The 20,713-nt window shown below is 36.5% G+C and overlaps 1 protein-coding gene across 1 annotated transcript in view; it reads left to right on the top strand.

Moving 5' to 3' along the window:
• Positions 1-1,373: 1,373 nt before the first annotated feature.
• The window catches only part of LOC140243845 (uncharacterized), a 36,840-nt gene continuing 17,500 nt past the window's right edge, over positions 1,374-20,713 (top strand). The window contains exons 1-2 of the mRNA XM_072323517.1: positions 1,374-1,469; positions 18,779-18,871. Of these exons, the coding sequence (XP_072179618.1) occupies positions 18,869-18,871 (3 nt within the window). The 5' untranslated portion in view covers positions 1,374-1,469; positions 18,779-18,868. The remainder of the gene's footprint in view (positions 1,470-18,778; positions 18,872-20,713) is intronic.

Genomic DNA, 20,713 nt, shown 5'->3' with positions numbered 1-20,713 from the left:
GTTAAAATGAGGTTTTTACTTTTCATAACCGTTTGGATTATCAAAAAATATGAATAAATAGTAAAGTTACAGCAGTTTTGCGGTTTTCGTGCAAAACGTGTTCATTCAAGAGGAAAGCGAGGTCAGTTCAAAATGAAAACAGTGAGTTAATTGCACCCGTCCGCTGCGACTGCAGTCCGCAGCCCCATTCACAATATGCTATGCATATGGGGCCAGCTGCTGGTCACAGTTAGTGCAATACATATGCACGTGAGCCAAAAGGTAACTAGCATGCAATGCATGCTATAAAACGTAGCCTGCAGACCCGTGCGGCCCGAACGTGATTACGACCGGTCGATGAAAAAACATTTTTTGCCTTTTTTTTTTTCATACTTTCTTTAGCTTAAAATGGATAATTTTGGGTTTAAAACCGTTCACAAATTTGCTCAGAAGATGAAATTTGTGGAAAAAAAATCAACTTGAAAGAGCAAAAAAAAAAAAAAAACGCGACCCGAAATTTTCGCAATTTTCGGTCTGTCGCGAAGGGCAAACAAACCATTTTTTTTTTTTTGGGGGGGGGGCCTTTAATAGAGCATGTGTATGGGGCTTCTGGTCGCATTTACGTGTACAGTACTACCTCGCCGTACTGTGGCGAGTCAAACTAACGGCTCTGGTACGAAATCATTATTGCATGATTACTAAGACATGAGAGTACTTTGGGGCAAGTAAGTCTCACAGTGTTTATAGTTTAATATGAAAGGTACTTTAAAGATCTTTATACTATTTTAAATATATGCATGTATAACAGACACACGGAAACATTTCCAATTTGGACCTTACAGCTCAACAACAACAAAAGAAATGTTGATCAATGTTTGCCAATGTCTCTGACTCTGAGCAAAATGTACAGGTGTAAAAAGATGAGTGGCTATTCAAGTACACTTGTACATTTATGTGACCGTACATGTAGTTGATCATTATCTTTCGTTTGTATTTAATCTTCTTTGCTCTATAAGTATAAAGAATAAATGACTGTGTGGTATATGTCTTGACATTCATGTTAGAAAATGCATTATGCAGGAATGTATTGAACATTTCCTTATACCTATTTTTGTGTTATTGTGTTAATAGTATGTAGATCTTTCTGAGTCCAAAGTTACTAGTTTTAACCACTTTTGTACTTGAAAAATTATATTTATTGTTTGTTTTTGTTTTTTTAAGATGATGAGCCTCCTCGGAAGCTTGCCAAAAGGAAAAAGCGATCTGTTCAAGGAATAGAAGACCCATCCACCGACGTGGCTTCAGAAGTCTACCATCAACAACAGCATGCCAAAAGAAAAAAGGCATCAGTACAAGAAATTGATGACCAATCCACTTCCATGGCTTCAAAAGTCCTCCGACAACAGCATGCCAAAAGGAAAAAGGCACCAGTTCAAGGAATAGATGACCCATCCACCTCCACTGCTTCAGAAGTGCACCTTCACCAAGAGGTATGAACTCACCATTTCTCCATGATGTAAAATTTGTGTCCAATGTCTCCAAACTTAAGGGCAATGATGTTTTAATTTTGCAAATCCAAGCAGAATTGTGTCGTGAGAGTAGTTTTATTAGCCCTGGATGAGACATTCATTTTTGTTTTTATGCCTCCGCCACAAAAGTGGCCGGAGGCATTATGTTCTCGGGTCGTCCGTCCGTCCCATTTTGTTTTTGTCGATATCTCAAGAACCGTGAGATGATTTGATATCAAACTTGGGATGAGGGTATATCCTGGGGGGATAATACTTTGGTCTGATTTTGGGGTCACAGGGTCAAAGGTCAAAGGTCACGGGTCATTTTGTGAAAATCTGTACGTACGTCTGCCCGTACCTACGTCCATCCCGTTTTGTTTTTGTCCGTATCTCCAGAAACATGTGATGGTTTGACATCACACTTGGTAGGAAGGTATATCCTGAAGGGACAATACAAGGACATTGTACCGGTTTTTTATTTTTTTATATGTTGTTCTTTTAATTCTAAAAGACCCAGAGGTGCAAACAGAATCAAAATTTCATAACGATTTAGCCCGTAACTTCATGTTGAAAATGGAACTTTTTTGGCGAGAATTATGCTAATGAGTTAGAGCGCGGATGTTGTGATGTCACAGGTGCCAAATATATCTCTGATTACAAGCCCTCGCATACGCGTGCGTTAAATTGTGCCGAGTAGCAGACGACGCTTAGGCCCAATTTAGCTAGCAGGTGGCACTTGTGTACTGTCCTATCCATGCAGCTGTCTCAAATTTTGCTGAACCAAATCGCACCAAAATTACAGGATATACTTCTAAGCATATTTCAAAATACTGCATTATATTTGAGCGAAATCGGTAATCGAGAAGTATCAATATTGACGCCGACTTTCAAGTTGTCACAAAAAAAAAACTCACTCTTCGCGAGAGATCTTAGTAAACACGACATGCACAATCTAGAGCTGAAGTTAGCCGACTAGTACTGTGCGAACGGGGAATTTACGCGGGAACTAAACTAAAAAATGTCATGATTTTGGCAATTTGTGTGATTTACGAACTTTATTTTTCATTCAACTGAGCTCAAATAATTTATAAATTGATTTTTTGCTCCCGATTACTTGAAAGATTTGTCTCATGATATTAGATGGCTAACTTCAGTCTGTGCGTGCGCAGGCCGTAGGGCTACTACGCCGCGATCACTCTTGTTTAGTCCTACAGAGCAGATTGTTTTTAGCGACGACAGGAAAGTCGACAACTTCACTTATGCTTCCCAACTTGCGATTTGGTTCCAATTAGCGTGAGCAAGTGGACATGAGTCATAAGGCCCATTCTCAGTAAAAGCGTTCAAATACGGAATTTTGGTGTCGCCGACATTCCATGACAGTTTGCGGTTCTCTGAAACCTATTAGATACTATTTAAATGTTTATAATATATCACGAGGACTTTATTTGTTAAAAATAAACACGATCAAATGCGGTTGTCTGCCTTTTTGTATAAAATTTTGCTGTTAAACCTCGTTAAGACCCCCAAAACGCAGTGTCGCCGGCTATTTCAGAATTATGTTTTATTGCTCCTCTCCGTCCACAAACACACTTTCCAAATATCATTTTCATGGACGATGAGCATATCATATGTGCTAATCACAATACTCAAAAAGTTCCAAAATTTTTATTAACTTCTTTTTTATAGCCTTTTGAAACCTGTCGCCAAGTTCACCGCCAGATACGTTACCAGTTTCTTTAGTGTTACAGCATTGCGAAAATAACAAGACTATGCAATGACCCTGTGTATATGAAACCCTGAGGATATACTTCATACATTGCAAGTACTTAGATTTTTTGTGCAACAGCTCTTTTTTGAGAATACGGTACAATGTTTGAAATATCGGTTTTCTACACTTTTATTTGGACAGATACGTGACATACTTTTCACGCCACCCACTGCGACAGATATTGCAATGTCAGACAAATTGTATATTATACATTACTCCTCGGAATGACGCATCGATTCAACATTAAAGTTTAGTACAAGTGAGAAATATTTGGTAGATATCGCTCTCATAATAATATGATCGACCATATACGTTACCACAGATACGTTACCCCAGATACGTGACCGAATTTTGCTCATTGGTCTTGTGCTTTCTGGGGATCAAATCTGGTCAAAATTCATCCCTACACATTACATGCTTCGTTTTGTTGGACCTCAGGATTGTATTCTTACACCAAAAGGACAGAGAGGTGAAAAAGACCAACACTTCCACATGATTTTTCTTTCTGCGTCAGTGTCTCACAACTTAATGCCAAGTTTTCCGACAGATACGTTACCACATAATCAAAATGCTGAAAATAAATTGTAAATGTTTTTACAAACAAATCGTTGTGTGCTCATAAACTCCAAAGTTCTATTCTATAAAACCCAGCCACTTTCATATTCTATGCAACAACTTTGAACGTTTATTTTACAAGACGAAGCTAAGATTCAGCATATCAGTTTTTTGCTTTTCAGACATAGCAGATACGTTACGGATAATTCAGGGCACCCACGGTGACAAATAATGTTATGTAAAACAAAGTGTTCATAAAACAATTCTGCATAGAATGACGCTTCCATAAAAAAGTTATGTTCAAATGAAGAATATTCAGTAGAAATTGCTCTGTAACTTCACCGACAGATTCATTTACGGTACGCCAGATACGTTACCAAACTTTGAAAGAGTAAAAAGTAGTTTATGAAACGCTTCCGAGAAAAGTTTCAGTGTTCTGCTGCATATTTATTCTAGTGTTTTTCAACATATGAAGAACTACTCAAGATTCATTGATAAGTTGAACAATTATTTATTCATTTTCATTAAAAGGGATGAGCCAAATACGTTACCATAGGTCAAACAACTGTTTAGCATATCGAGTTCATAGAGACTGTACCTACTTCCTTCTAAGTGCCTGCAAAAATATATTTTTTAAACCTTGTTTGCATTATTCATCAAAACTTAATGAATATTTATAGTCAGATGGATAAATACATTCAGACGTAAGATGAGAATATTCTGTGAATGAAGAACTCAGCTCTTACATTTAGGGCTCTTTTCCACTACATTTCATAGTTTAAATATTACGTACAATGTTTATAATGGTTAATTTGGGCTTACATCATTCATTTTTACATCAATTCATGAGGTAAATAATTAAACAGGTGATATTTATTAATTCATACACAACTAAAATTATTACTTATATTTTACCAGATACGTTACCAAAGGTGATTCCATGTTTTTCCAATAGTTATTTCCCCAGGAAAGCAATTCATATTTGTTTCCTGTGAAATTCCAGATCGGATCGTTCCCTTTGCATGATTTGTGGGATTCGAAACTTTATTTGTAAGCGAAATTTGCTAAAAATACAAAGTGAATTTTAAGGTTATATTTCATTTCAGCAAAAAGCATATTTCAACGTACCACACAGAAATAATTTCTACCAAATAGCATGGGATGACAACATCTTTACCTCTTGAAAAATCCCAATATCTTTAGGGGTGACAGATGTCTTTTCCTGAACAGAAATTGAATCAAAACAATAAATTTAATTCAGAGTTAGGAGTCCATTACAAGATGTAAATTTGCGGTAACGTATCTGCTTGGTGATCAAAAATCATATATGATGCTCTATTTCAATTCATTTTTACTCAATGAATGGCCATCATTTAGAATGTTCCAATTTTTGTTTCGTATTTGACCGGTTTTGAAGTTTCCGAAAACACATCTTTGAATGTATTACTTTGTGGTTGATTTTTCGGTTTTACTCACATGGAATTGAACACTTAATCTGAGAATGGCCCATAAAATATTTCTTGTGATTTTGGTGCAATTTGGTTAAGTGAATTTTGAGATATCTACATGGATACGGAAGTACTCTAGCACTATGCCTAGCGTTACACCAGCGCTTGGATCGCGAAGCGGCGGCACTGTTTGTATCTACGTGGTGGTCAGGCCACTCTTCCGAGGTATGGGTCCTACTAAAACTAGATCTAAATTAGTCCATGGTGTTAATACGACCACCATGAGATTTATCTCGACTACAAAAACATTGAAAATCCATAAAGCAGATACCTTACCTGCAAAATTCAGCACAGAAACAACAGGGCCTGCAGGACAAGGGCCTAGATCTAGCGGCAACGCTAGACCTTGGAGTCTTGACTTTCGTCTGGACTTTCTTCAAGTTCTGGCAGCAGGGGTATGTATTGCATACTAAACGTTTACGCTGTGCCTATTGAGCGCTGTGCACGTACAGCTGTCGATGGGGCGGCGAGTAGAATCTTCTCGGTCCATGACTGCTCACTAGTCCTAGTCCTAGTTCTAGTCTAGAATCTATATGTACTGGGTGCTGTCTTCTTCTAACTAGGCGTAAACCGTGATTGCCGTTGACTATTTTTTGGATTTAGATTTTAAGAATCAGTCAGTCCTCATCTTCGTTAGATAGTTTGAACTGTGGTGATGTCGAACCATTATCGCTTATCATCAATGCATAGTTAGTGCAACGTTACTTACACACAGTTTTCTATGGGCAGCACGTTCGGACAATGATGCCAATTTCATTTTGCATATCTGGAATATTCCCCACGAATTTTATCTAAATAAAAATCTTTTGAAGAGATTCCTTCTAAAAATTAATAAATATTGTTTAACATGTTTATTTCAGCTCCATATTGCAATTTTACTAAATAACAGTTTTTGCAGTACTTCGTGTGAGATTTCATCAGTAAATTGACATGTGTAGTTCGCTTTGCTAAAGTCGGAGGTTGGCACCTGTGACGTATGCCAAAATGTGTGGATCGTTCCTTGGCTTGCTCGTTTTCATTTTTTTCAAAAAATCATTACAGGCTTATCCTGGGTTTTAGAATCCTCTCTTTCCAGTTGTAGGCATAAAAAATGTAGGTTAGAATTATCAGACAAGTAGAAAATGTCAGTACAGGTTTCTTTTAAGTGAGATTTGGGGGTCACATGGTCCCAAAGGTCACAGAGATCACTTAGTGAAAAAATGGCTTATATTGCAAAAATGTATCTCAGATTTGTGCAGTTATTGTCCCCGCCGAACGAGTTCAGGGAGGGGACTATGAAACGGGTTCCGTACGTGTGTGTGTGTGCATGTGTGTGTGTGTGTGTGCGTGTGTGTGTCTGTGTGTTTACATGTGCGTGTGTGCTCGAAAATGATTAAATGTGCTTCTTTTCTGTCATTTCTAGCCTGATTTTGATTGAAATTGCTCTGTCTGATGAAGATAGGTGAGCACTTCCTAACTTCTGCACAGATCTGCATAAATCATTAATTATGCAAATCAGTTTGGTATTACAGTCGTGGCCTTTCAACTTGTCATTTGGGCCATTCTCCGATAAAGTGTGCAATTACCGTTGTAGAAATGACAAAAAATCAACATCAGAGATTTCATTTATTTTTCATCATTTCAGAAACTTTAATCCCTTAGGAATACAAAACAATCAATGGGTGATTTTTGAGAGCCCATACTTTTCCTAGAAACGTTTCCAAACGTAGAGTCCTTTTTTTTTGCATAATCACTATTATTAAAACCAAATACCAGATACGTTACCAGAGGTAGCATCACAAAACTGTTGATTGTCTGCTTATTTCTTGCTTTAAAATGGCAATGATAATGTAAAACTACAAGCTTAAACATCTACAAGCATCGTGGAAACATTTTGGAGTCAGCTTTGATCTAATCTGTAATAAGAATGATCGTAATCTATAAAATGAAGGCTAAATAAAAATCAAGAACATGTACATATTTCGGCTTGAAATATATTTCCCTAATCTAACTTTTTACCTGCATTTGAATTACAACAATAATCTCATTGATTACGTATGCAACTTTATGAACAAGTATTATACCTCTCATAAATAGCAAATGCCAGGTAACATCTCTGTCAGTAAATAAATTTCGGATCGAAAGAAGAACAGTGTGTGGTAACGTATCTGACGCACCAGACGTTCCGTTAGTATACAATTTTAAACCCAACACCAATCATGCCAATATATTCATTTTAACTTGTAAGAACATCACAATATGATTATTTTCGTTAAACACGGCACTTCTAAACGTTAAAAAAAAGATGTTCTCATCATCGATAGATTGGATCATTCTTCAATAAAACTTTGAGATGTACGTAAAATACGAGTCAAGCAGGCACAATTCCACAATGCTTCTTTTCTGATATAGTTCCAAAATTTTGTTATTATGATACACGGAAGACGGTAAGAATGAAATTGGAAAAGATATAAGCAAGTGATAAATATAAATTCAAATTCCATTGTTCCTGTCTGTAATAAATTAGGTCTGAAGAACCAATAAGCGATGGTAATGTATCTGACAAAGTATTTATGTTTATTGACATAATAAACTACCAATTCACATCAAACCCCGATCACTCAAACATATGATTCAAAAACCTGATGCAAAACGTTAGAAATTGTTAGACATCAAATCCTATCGATATTTTCAGAACTTAAACCTGCAACGAAGGGAGTGATCTTGACTTTAACCATAATACTAACCCCATTTTATGTAAATAAGATGCAACATTATGATGAAAGGTAATAATGAAAGGTAGACCGTTCATGTAGTTGCGTTTGCTGTGAAGTTGAAAAAAAAAAGGTGGGTACCAAAACTCAGCCTCTAAAGTCTTTCTATGTTATTGTGGAACATAACACGCACACAGGCACACACACAAACACAACAAAGCAGAAAGAAAATGAATTTGTAACATGTCTGACGGCACTTTTTGTAAATGCCACAGTAAGTGATAGTACTGTACATTTCTGCTTTAGATGAGTGTAGGTTTTAACCTTTTGCAAGATAATCGAAATCCACTTACACGAAATACTTTACAGCATATAACTCTTTGAAGAATTAAGTATTTACTTCATGAAAACGGCCCCGAAGTGACTGAGATGTCCAAAATAAAGTACAAAGGTGTCCAAATAAAAGGAGATGAGCCACCACATTTTGTTTGAAACTTATTCTTTTACTTTATATTGGACATATCGGGCACTTCACAACCGATTTTCTTCAAATAAACTCCTAATTCCTCTTGGAACTATCCTTTTAGCAAGTCATAACAAGAGAGCCCGTTGTAAACCAGTTAATTCTGCGCGCAAAAGCGCGGCGCTGAAAACCTTTCATTTTGTTGGTAACGTATCTGACACTTTTGATGGTAAGGTATCTGACGTGCCGTTACCGTTCTCATACTATTATCTACTAAAATATTCATTTTCTCAAAAAAATTTTGTTGTGTGATTAATCATTGCCTTATGTATTCAAAAGTATCTGAGCTTCGTTTTTATTTACAGCATACTTTTTTCTAAATGAATCAAAGTTTAAGTAACGTATCTGATTTCAGCTTATCGTAACATGAGGCTTCCGCGGTTTCGGATCAGTATATTTATTTTGTAACGAGATTCAATGAATAAATCATGGTTCCATGTATGCGTTAGGTTGACTTTGTTTAACACATGAAATTACACTGCCATGCGGCATTTCTTTGATCATGATATAAATTATCTCTTAGAAAAATATCAAAACATCATATTGTTATGTAATATTATTTTTCATTCAGGCACTCGAGGGGCAATATAATGAGGTACAAAAGATTTGATCTGAATGATATTATAACAAGTAACAACTTGTTATATGAACACTTCCTGCCCTGGCGACATGGGGTTTTTAGGGTTACATCAAACTTCGGATCGTATTTCTAATATTATCCCGGACGTCCCAATTATTTTACAGGTCCGACCTCTCAGATGAATTTAAGCAAAAAAATTGATTTCTGAGGGACAAAATATCGATTTCAACTGTATAAACATGCTGGCGACACGAAAATCGCAGTTTTGCACGCTTTATCGGAGAATGGCCCAGTTGATTGCAATGCTTCATAACCTGTATAAAAATGCTGATAAGCAAAGGAATGTATCAACTATGGTTTTAACAGATTTTTCGAAAGCATTTGACCGATCACAAAATTCTGATTCATAAATTGGTACTTTGAATGTGTGTCCATTTGTTATTTCATTAGTTATGGATTTTTTATATTGCAGACAACAGGTTGTTAAATACAATGGCAGTATCTCTGATGTTAGAGAATGCAATAATGCAGGGGTTCCGCAGGGACAAAACTTGGACCGGTTTTGTTTTGGATTATGATAAATGATGCTTGCAAAGATTGCCCTTTTTCATTTTCCACATGTAGATGTTGATGATTTGACTATTGTAGAGGCTAGGGATACAGAGGAATAAGCCATCTCAGATACAAAGAGAAATTAATGCACTGGCAAGTTGGTCATTGTTGAATAACATGAAACTTAGTCCTCAGAAATGTGTTTTTATGACAATTGCTTTCATGAAGCAATCAATTCAGCAAAGTTTGTGTGTCAACGAATTTTTTTTGAAAGAAACAAGCACTGTTAAGATTTTAGGTGTGTATTTTGAGCAGAACCTCAAATGGGATGCACATGTTTCCGAAATGGTGAAAAGATGCAATAGGAGATTGTTTATGTCATGCAAATTGAAACATTTTAATTTATCAATAGTTGATCTCATTACAGTGTATACAGGATATATCCGACCAATTTTAGAATATTGTGCCCCACTTTTTCATTCGAGTCTTACAAAAAAACACATCTAGAGGTAATAGAAAAGATTCAAAACGTGTATTGAAAATCATATTAAGTTGTAATTACATATATGGCCTTACAAGTGTGCAATTTATTATCTTTAAAAGAAAGAAGGAAATTGTGCTTAGATTTTGCTCTGCAATTAGAAAAGCACCCCAATCATTCATTGTGCTTACCGGATCAAAGAGATGTTAAAATCAATTTAAGAAATGTTACAAAATATTCCCAATTGTATTGTAAAACTGATCTGTTTAGAAAAGTGCAATGCCATATTTCATTGATATACTGAATAATTATTATTATAGTGATTCTTGGTAGAGTTTTTATGCCTCCGCCACGAAGTGGTGGCGGAGGCATTATGTTTTCGGGTTGTCCGTCCGTCCGTCCTTCCGTCCGTCCGTAATGAATTTTGTGGACAAGGTAACTATCGAAACCTGTTGAGGTATCCTAATGAAACATGGCATATATGTGTATTAGGGGGTGAAGTTGTGCCTATCAACTTTTGGATGCACATGCTCAAGGTCAAAGGTCAAAAGGTCAAGGTCAAATACATAAAATTTCACTATTTCCACCATATCTATTGAATGCCTGAAGATATTTTCTTGAAACTTATACCCCTTTCAGGTAATCGTGGATGCGGATAATAGGAGCACTAAGTCGTAAAATTTCGATTACATGAACGGGAGAGGAGTAGAAAAGTGCGCATTATTTTGATGCTGCTATTATGCGCATAATTGCAGCATGAGGAGTAGATCGAGAATACATGAACGCGTTTTACGACTTATCCGCACTAACATTCCACAGTTCGGTCAAAGGTCACTCGATTTCCCGCACAACCGCTGATTGCTGAGCTTGAGCGCGCGAGAGGTGTGCATACACGTGAGGATATTCACCGGAAACATTACGTCATTATAGAGGCGTGCGCTGTAACCATGACAAATAACTCCGTCTTTCGCACCATTATATGAACGGGTGCTCGTAAAAGTAGTGCGCACTTCATGGGATATATGAACGCGATTTTGACTACTTCATCCGCATTATTTGGATGCGGATAATTGAACCGCGATTACCTGAAAGGGGTATTATGTATTACCCAATTAAGATTCTCTGGTGAAAGTTTGGGTCATGAGGTCAAAGGTCAAAGGTCAAAAGGTCAGGGTCAAATACATAAAATTTCACTATTTCCACCATATCTATTGAATGCCTGAAGAGATTTTCTTGAAACTTAGTGTATACATGTATTACCCAATTAAGATTCTCTGGTGAAAGTTTGGGTCATGAGGTCAAAGGTCAAAAGGTCAGGGTCAAATACATAAAATTTCACTATTTCCACCATACACGTATCTATTGAATGCCTGAAGATATTTTCTTGAAACTTAGTGTATACATGTATTACCCAGTTAAGATTCTCTGGTGAAAGTTTGGGTCATGAGGTCAAAGGTCAAAGGTCAAAAGGTCAAGTAAAAATATTAAAACTTCTTTTTTTTCTCCGTACCTTGGAAAATTGTTCAAGGTATCTTCATGGAACACATGTACTGACTGGAAGTGATTATCTAGAGAACGTAGGGTTCATGGGGTCAAAGGTCAGGGGTCAAAGGTCAAGTGCAAGACTTCAAAATTTTACTATTACCCTCATATTTATGCAATGCCAGCAGGGTTATTTTTTTACACTTGGTGTATGCGTGTGTAACCTAATAGAAATTCTCTGGAAAGTTTTATTTTTCTCTTTTTGCCTCAAAGGTCAAAAGGTCAAAGATCAAGTGAAAGTGCTGAACTAACTTTTTCCTCCATATCTCGGAAGTGGCTCAAGTTACCTTGAAACTTAGTACATTATAGGCCCGTTCACACACAAGGGAAAAAGTGCGATTTAAAAATCGATTTTCTTATCGCAATCAAAATTTCGAAATTTTTTCCAGTGTGGACAGAAAAATCTCACTAATTACCGCGATCCTTATCGCGATCCAACTCGCACTATTAGTGCGATTTTTCAGAATAATCGCGATTATTTTGCCAAGCGTCGTGTGTGTGTGAGCGCGATCGAGATTCGGAAATCGGTATATTTAATCCCATCGTTTGTAGCGCGTGCGAAACTCTATTGGGATTGCGGGGTCAGTCTTCGGTCATGCAAGTTTCGCGCATGCGCAATTTGACCACTGATCGTTCTTTCCTTGCTGCGAAGTGCGATTTTTCCCTGTGTATGAACGGTCGAAAAAAAAAATCGAAATTTGGATCGCAATTGAAATTTCGATTTTCGTTGTTTGTGAACGGGCCTATTATGCATGTTCTACCTGAAAGTAATTATCTTATGAATTTTAGGGCGAAGGGCCAGATGAAAATGGTAACAATTTACTATTCAATTCAGAAATTGCACTTTTTCTCCACACCTGTACCTTGAAAATTACTCAGTGCCTAAATGTATGAATGGGTCAAAGTCAAGTTAAAGTCCTTAAATCCCTAGATACATGCTCTCCTGTTTATCCAATTAAACCTACGTCAAGGAAGGTGAACATTCAACACATTTGTGACAAACTTGTCATTCCAATATTTTGCCAATTTTGTGAAAATGGAATCACACAGTGTCCACATGTACTATCTAGACCTATTCGGAAAATCATACATTATGGTGGAGGCATACCAGTCGCCAAAGCAACATTTCTAGTTTATTCTCAGTACTGTCTAATATGTTGGTAAATTTATTCTTATAGTTACTTTATATTTATAGGAGTTTGCAGGGTAGTGGGTAGGGAAGACAAATGACACATTTGATTAGGAAATTTTTATGTATTATATTGCATACTAGGATACCCCACCCTTGCCACACTGCACTCAAAGTAATGTTATTGTATCATAGGGCTGCAGGTGTCGTGGGTATACCCGGCTGTAAAGAGTGCAGATCTTTGTTTACAGCTGTAATGAGGCGATACATTGTATCTCTCTAGTTTTTAGGATGGTTGCTAGACATTCACATAATGTACAATAGGTGGGCCTGCACTCAGCACAGGTACATTGTATGGGCTTGTGTTGGGTGTGGTCTTGTGGGCATGACATGCTTGTGTGTGTGTGTGTGTGTGTGTGTGTGTTTTCCCTGTGTGTACGTGTATCTTTTCTAAATGTGTGCGCGTGAATGTATGTGTGGGTGTGTACATATTGTACACTGAGCATGTGCACTGAACATGTACACTGTACATGTGCCTATGTGGTTCATGTGCGCTCGCGTACGTTTGTGTGTGTGTACCTGTACGTGTAATGTGTGTGTGCTGAGCGTACATGAACAATGTGTTTATGCTCATGCGCGTTTGTGGGTGTTGTACAGATGCGATCTACAGATATCACCTCACCAACAAATGTTTTACATAAAAGGGCATGATGGGGCCTTTCAAACTTCTACACAGAATTCTCAAATCATTAGATATGCAAATTTATGCAAATTCATGAGAAATGCTACTTCTCCTACATTTCTTAGCAGATTTTTTATCTGTTCGTTTTATCTAATAGGGCGTGGTGGGGCTTCTGAACTTTTACACGCAATTAAGTTTGTTAGATAAATCATTAATTATGCAAATTTATGCAAAATTCTTCAAAAACACTACAAATGCTACTTTTACTCTTACAGTGGATTTTGATTCTAATTATTTCATCTGAAAGGGCTTGATGGTGCCTTCCAAACTTCTACACAGAATTCTCAAATTTATTAGATATGCAAATTTATTCAAATTCACACAAAATGCTTCTACATTTCTTAGCAGATGTTGTGTGTGTTTGTATTATCTGATAGAGCTTGATGGGGGCAAAGATCCCTAAGTTTCTGTACTATGCTATCACAATAAACTGCGATGTGCACTCTGAAACGAAAATTAAAAACATTAATGGCAGTTATAAAATGGGTTCAAGAATGTAGCCAATTGGAAGCGCTGAAATGAGTCACGTGTGCGTGCATTAATTTCTTCAGGTATGCACTAAGAAGAGTCTCTCTTCCACCTCCCTGGTCTGACGTACGTCACAATGTTTACACTAGCAGTGCGCACTCAATCAGTTGTTAAGTGCGTCACGCGCTACTATACGCGCTGTCAATCCTGTAAACAACTTCTAGTTCGGGCCGCAGGCTGCCACAACAGCCGGTGGCCTTTCTTGTGCATAACAGTACGTGGCGTACGTATACTCTTATACGTGTACGTACGTACAGTACTTATGTGCGGGATTTCCGAGTGCGTCACGTGCGACGTGTGTAAATGTTTGGGACGAACATCTTCGGACATCTTGACTTTTGAGCGAGTGCTACATGTAGCTGACTGGTATTGACCCACAAAGGTACGTGAATAATGCTGTTAGTTTTCGACCCATTTTATAAAACAAATGATGCACAGGATTATTTCGTGGCGTTAGTGAAGGTGCGGCGCACTCTCGAGTATTGACAACGGTTGCAAACATGCACTCGGCTGCGCCTCGTGCATGTTGCACCATTGTCAATACTCTCGAGCGCGCCGCACCTTCACTAACACACTCTATCCTGTGCATCATTTGTATACTAGTCCACAGATCTGCATTTTTGGCGGGGACATATTACGCACCGCATAATTTACTCATTCACTTGTTGATCATGCACTCGACGGAGGCATATATTTTGACCACGCGTGGTAGAATATCCATCTAGAATAATATATGACCATTAACAAATAAAGACTTCACCTGTGTAATATCTGATATAAATTTGTATGGAAAAATGAGACCCAGATGTAAAGTTTTAAGCCTCCCTCAAAATTGCCCAAATGTTGTTCAAACAATATCTCGTAACTAATGTATAGAATTGTATTCCTTATTCATTTTACATGAATAAGTAGAAAAGGACATCATTTCATTGTAACAGTCTAAACAGTAAAATAAAATGGATAAAGCTCCTTCCTAGCTTCTGAGCTTGAGGTTTTCACTGATCTCGTATTAAATTCCTCTACAACATGGTAACACCACCCGAGTGTAAACCTGTGGGGCTGGCTGTACATTATTTGCAGTACATGTACAGGTACATGACATACATGTACAGTATACAAATTGTACATGTATCTCTTGCTGCGGAATGCTATTTTAAAATCAAACGTAAGATGTGAAAAGAAAGAAAAAAAAAATCACAATATTTCTAATTAACGCAGTACAGTGTATCTATCATCAAGTCATCCATGAATAAAGTTGTTTGAATTTACACTAATTATTGATAATGGGGTAACATCACAATACATGTAGAAAACTCCATGATACTGTTAAACATGATATATTCGCGGCATGAAATTTTCACGAATTGGAGCCGACAGCCTTTTTCGTGGCATGAAATTTTCGCGAATTGCTACTGGCATTCAATGCATGTAGTGTAGACAAAAGCTTTCGCGTGCATTTTAATTTCGCAAATTTTGGCGCTCGCGAAATTCGCGAAATTAAAATGCTCGCGAAAATTCCTCGTTTTACAGTATACGAACACTGTATATTAAAGCCTCCCTCTCAGCACATTTTCAAAATGGTTATACGGGGGGGGGGGGGGGGGGGGGGGAATGGCTCTGAGGGTCTCATTTGTACACTTTATTTTTTCTGTACTTGATGGTACATTGACTTACATTGTAATACATGATACTAATAACAACATGTTCATGTAGTCAGGTTAAAGGGGTGATCAATATTTACTTTTGTGTTCAAGGTTGAAGGTAATGGATGTACATGTACATGGAACGTGTACCATATTGTATCTCATTTGTATGGGAAATTCAATTATAGCGTCCAGACATTACCACTTCGTCCCACAGGATTCCACATGTACCGGTATGTTAGCAAACTTTGATAATGATGTATGATCCAAAAGTTCTGCTATGATGTTCACGTAGGTACATACATGTGGGCAAGTCCAAGCTTAGATAACGTGCACGCTACGTATGGGACATGAAATCAGAGACTTTTATGACCTGAAAAATAGTGTTAATGGCCTTTGATCATATTGAACTTCACCATGGTGATTGATATGTAGAAGAAGTATAAACATGTAAAAAATTGAGAAAAATGACCTTGACAATTATATTCTAGAAGAGAAAATATGTGCCGTTACGTATGGGACCAGAAAAATTTTGTTTTTTTGAACATTTTTTTCAACCTCAAAACTCTCTGAAAGTATATCATTCTACAACTTGTAACTCACTGTGATGAAAGTCACAACACTCAAGATTATCACAGGTAAGTTTCATGTCATTAGGCAAAAAGCTCTAATTACAGTTTCTAATTGAAGACAGACATGATGTGTTACGTATGGGACAGTTACGTATGGGACAGTTTGTCCCCCATTCATTTAGTGTGTGAAGAACCATGTTTATGGGTATTTTGCATAATTATTGAAGTAAAATCAGTAGAAACTACTCAAATACTGATCCAGATTGTCAAGGAAACAATATTCCCCAGATATTTACCATCATAATATATATACCCATTTAAACAAATTTTTGCATAATTATTGAAGTGGAATCAGTTGAAATTACTCAAATACTGATCCAGATTTACAAGGGAACAATATTCCCCAGATATTTACCATCATAATCACATTCAATCATATTCTATATTTTTTACGTCCAACCTGAGTATGTATGCCCTATGTTTATCAGGATAGTTACTGCTGAAAAATTGAATAGTTTAAAGTGTTTACTTGCATTGATGAAGGGCAGTTTGCCATTTACTTTCAATGAAAAACAACTTGACACAAGAAATATTAAGTTTAATAAATAAGCAATACCTGCTGTGTGGAACCCCAGTGATCGACTACATGTAGATATGATGTCTGTCTAGCAGTCAGGTCATTGATTCGACTTACAACTCAGTATGTATACCCATGAATTTTGTTGTGGCTACTTGAAAACTGAATAATGGACAATTTGTGTATCACTTGCAATAAAAAAAAAAAATCATTTAACTTTTTTTTTCTTATCACAACCATTTCAAATTGGATCTCCATCACATAAACTTTGAATTCCTCTAGTCTTAGGATTTTATGCTCTTACGTAATTCATATAATTGGTTTCCAATCATCTCTTTAAATGTTGAAAACTGAATAAAAAATCTCCATTTCTACAAAAAACTATACCATCCCTTTAATGCTGATTTTTCATTGTGTATTTTGCCATTTTCCCCTTCCCCTTTCTGAAAATTGTTCAGTCAAGTTCAAGAGAAGCTATGATGTTGGGATGCTTTCTTCAGGATGATTGACCATTTGTGTACTACTGTAAGAGATCTTCCCAGCTAGCTACATGCATTCACATGCAATATGTATGAGGATGTCCCATACGTAACGAATTTGTCCCATACGTGACATTATTTCAATGCCTAATAAAAAATAATTATTTTACTTTTTTTCTTTTTTTCTCTGGTATTTAATTTCTCTAAACAATAGATTAGAACTTTCCAAAAGGGCATTCAAATAACCTTAGCAATTTCAGAAAAAACCTACAAAAATGACCTCATTTTGTTACGTATGAGACATCTCATGATAGGACACGAGCTAATTTGCATAATCATTTGCATAATCCCTAAATTTTCATACCAATTTAAACTATGTGATGAACTTCTTATGTCCACATATTAATCAAATATTATTTGCTTTCCTATGAATTAATATGAATTTTTATAAATGTCCCATACGTAACGTCGTGTTTCACATTTATGCAAATGAAGCCCTTGAAATTTGCATAAATTTACATAATATCATTTTTTTTTTTCCTTCACAGAAATCAAAACTTCAACTCATAAGCTTCAAAATGATACCAAACATGTCAATATTGAGCAAAGATGAAATTTTGCCTTCTGAGGGGACCTTATCTTGGACTTGCCCATGTGCATAAAAAAAAATGCTGAAATATCCCAAATTAACTCAGAACTTTTCAAATTTTCACTCAAAGTCTCTGCTGCATTTTTAAAGTAATTGTCATAATAAACAATGCTGTACTTGACATTTTGTTTTAATAACTCATTTGCATATACAGCTGTACATGTACAATTTGTACATGCATTGAGTACAGTGTACAAAATTTTTGTGTGCATAACGGTTAACCTGCCATAGCCCTGTTCTACATTATTATCATTATTATTATTATTATTTTTGTTACTAACATTTATAATGCGTTTTTCCCATAAGGCCCAAAGTGCTTACAACAGATCGAACTATTATAAATACATGTACAATGTACAAAATTTTGTAGTGTACATAATAAACATACAACAATGTATGACAACTGAAAATTATTGAAAAGATACTGTTATGTCTTCAATGTCCTTGAAACTTACCATACTGTGCTCACTGGACCATATCTCTTCATGCATGAATGATCAAAGATTCTAACTACAATAATGCAAATCAAAGACTATTGATCTGGTATAAATGCATTGTACTAAACTATCTGTTCACCACTTGTATGATTCAGTAATAATCTGCAGTTGTCATGTTATTCAATTTGCCAGAGTGTACAAAAAGCAAGAGGGGTTTGAATAATTCTGCATGCAATTGTACATGTGTACACTTGTACATTGTACATGTTCATGTAAATTTTTGTGATTTCTTCATGACATTTTAATACATACTGTATATCTTTGAAATGACAGGTTCTACATGCAGAAAATCAACCTGAGGTGGGAGGAAAAGATGAGCACCTTGTGTATCGATCGAGGCCTTATATTTGTGGAGAGATCTACATGGTAAGTGTTGTGTAAGAATTCATGATGTTATTAATTTGAGTCAAAATATTACAAATGCATTGTAAACATGGTTTTCCACAACTTTTAACATGTAACACTGATAGTAGTCCTGTAACCTGAACTTGTAATGGTATGGATTAACCTGCCAGTATGCTGCCGTGAATGGGTGTGAGCCGCGACAGGTTTCCTTCCCAATCCACATTACCATCTGGCATCAAAAGATGATTGAAAAATCTCTAAAAATATCAAAACATCATATTAAATAAAATAATCACTCTCATAGTCTCATTTGCACTAAACCTCAGACAAGTTTGTAAGAAACGTGTGGTAAAACTTTGTCAAAGCTTTTTGCTCTGCATTCCATGAACTCCTAAGCACCCCACGTCTCGACCTACACGTAGCCCCTGGACGCTCCTGCATGAGCGGGCTGTCACATTAACTTACTGCCTTCGGTATTTGCAATGCCAAACCTGCAGTGTGCTTTCCGATGTTGGAAATTTTTTCTATTCAATTAATTTAACTTTAACCTCACTCTAAACGATTTACTTTCTTTAGACAATTGTCCATACATGTTAATGGTTAAGTGAGTGAAAAATTTCCTTTGAATTTTGAACTTCACCGTGATACCTGCCTGATGGCATGGAGACTGCCATTTTTTATTGTACAACACCTAATAAGAATATTGCAATCTGATTGGCTAAGAGCTCGTAATCGATCGATACTTCGAGTGAAGGAATTTTGGAGTATGCACGCTCCAGCTGTGAGACATCCAACCTGGATGTGGCATGCTAGCTCGTGAAGTAAAATGTGACCGTTTTTGTTTGAGATGATACATTAAATTTAAAAAAATCACAGTCAAGATGTTGAACAAAACAACTGGTTTTTTTTTTCACTTACAGCAGTACAATGACAGGTATTCTGCACTTGATGAAAGCTCGCGACCGCACTGTTACGTGTAAACAAGCTTTCATCTTGGGTGAAATCCCTTGCCATCGCACAGCTCTGCGTGCAACATTTGACTGTTGCATCACTGCAAACTGCATATTTACACAAAAAATGTGGATTCTAGGAGTGTTACTTACTGATGGGTATTAAAGGTAGGGAATCCATTTGCATGCCTTAGATGAAGAGTTATATAAATACAGTGGTATGTTGAAGAGAGTATCATTTTAGAAACTCCCATAAAGTATTGAAAGTAGAAGGTAACATTTAGTACATTATTTTGACCGTTAGATTTTGAATTGAATTTTTTTCGGGGCTCACCGTAAATTCCAGTACATTACTAGGCTAGCTTTGCAGACCCATGCACTGCATGTGTGTTCATCATGTATATTTTGTGAAGAAAGTTCATCAACACCAGCCTCATTTCTATATACATTCTTGCCACACACTCTATATGTTATTACATCAGCTCTTGTACTTTTAGATTTGTGTTTATAGATAACAAATGGGCAATTCCATGGTAACTGACGTTACGTGTAAGGATTTTCATGAAATTGTTCAGGTTGTAGTTTGGTGAATGAAAGCACTTGGGGCTTGTAATACGGATTGATGAATGAGTTCATGAGAAATGAAGGAATAGGCGGAAAGTTTTTCTCTCAAACTGCATTTGTTATCACATAGCAAGTGAAAATGTGTTGGTAACTGACGTTACGGAAAAAGGACATGGGAAATTATGGTATAGATTTAAATGGAAATATCTCGTGTCCCTATGAAGTCTAGTTTATATGTGTTTAATATGGCAATACACCTAGGTTCTTAGGAACAGTTGTGCAAAATAATGTGCACTTTAGTTATTTCCTTTTAGACCATGCCAATTTCAGTGAAGGCATGACGGTAACT

Source organism: Diadema setosum, chromosome 20 (genome assembly GCF_964275005.1).
Source record: "Diadema setosum chromosome 20, eeDiaSeto1, whole genome shotgun sequence".
Lineage (NCBI taxonomy): Eukaryota > Metazoa > Echinodermata > Echinoidea > Diadematoida > Diadematidae > Diadema > Diadema setosum.
This window is presented reverse-complemented; position numbering and strand designations above follow the sequence as displayed.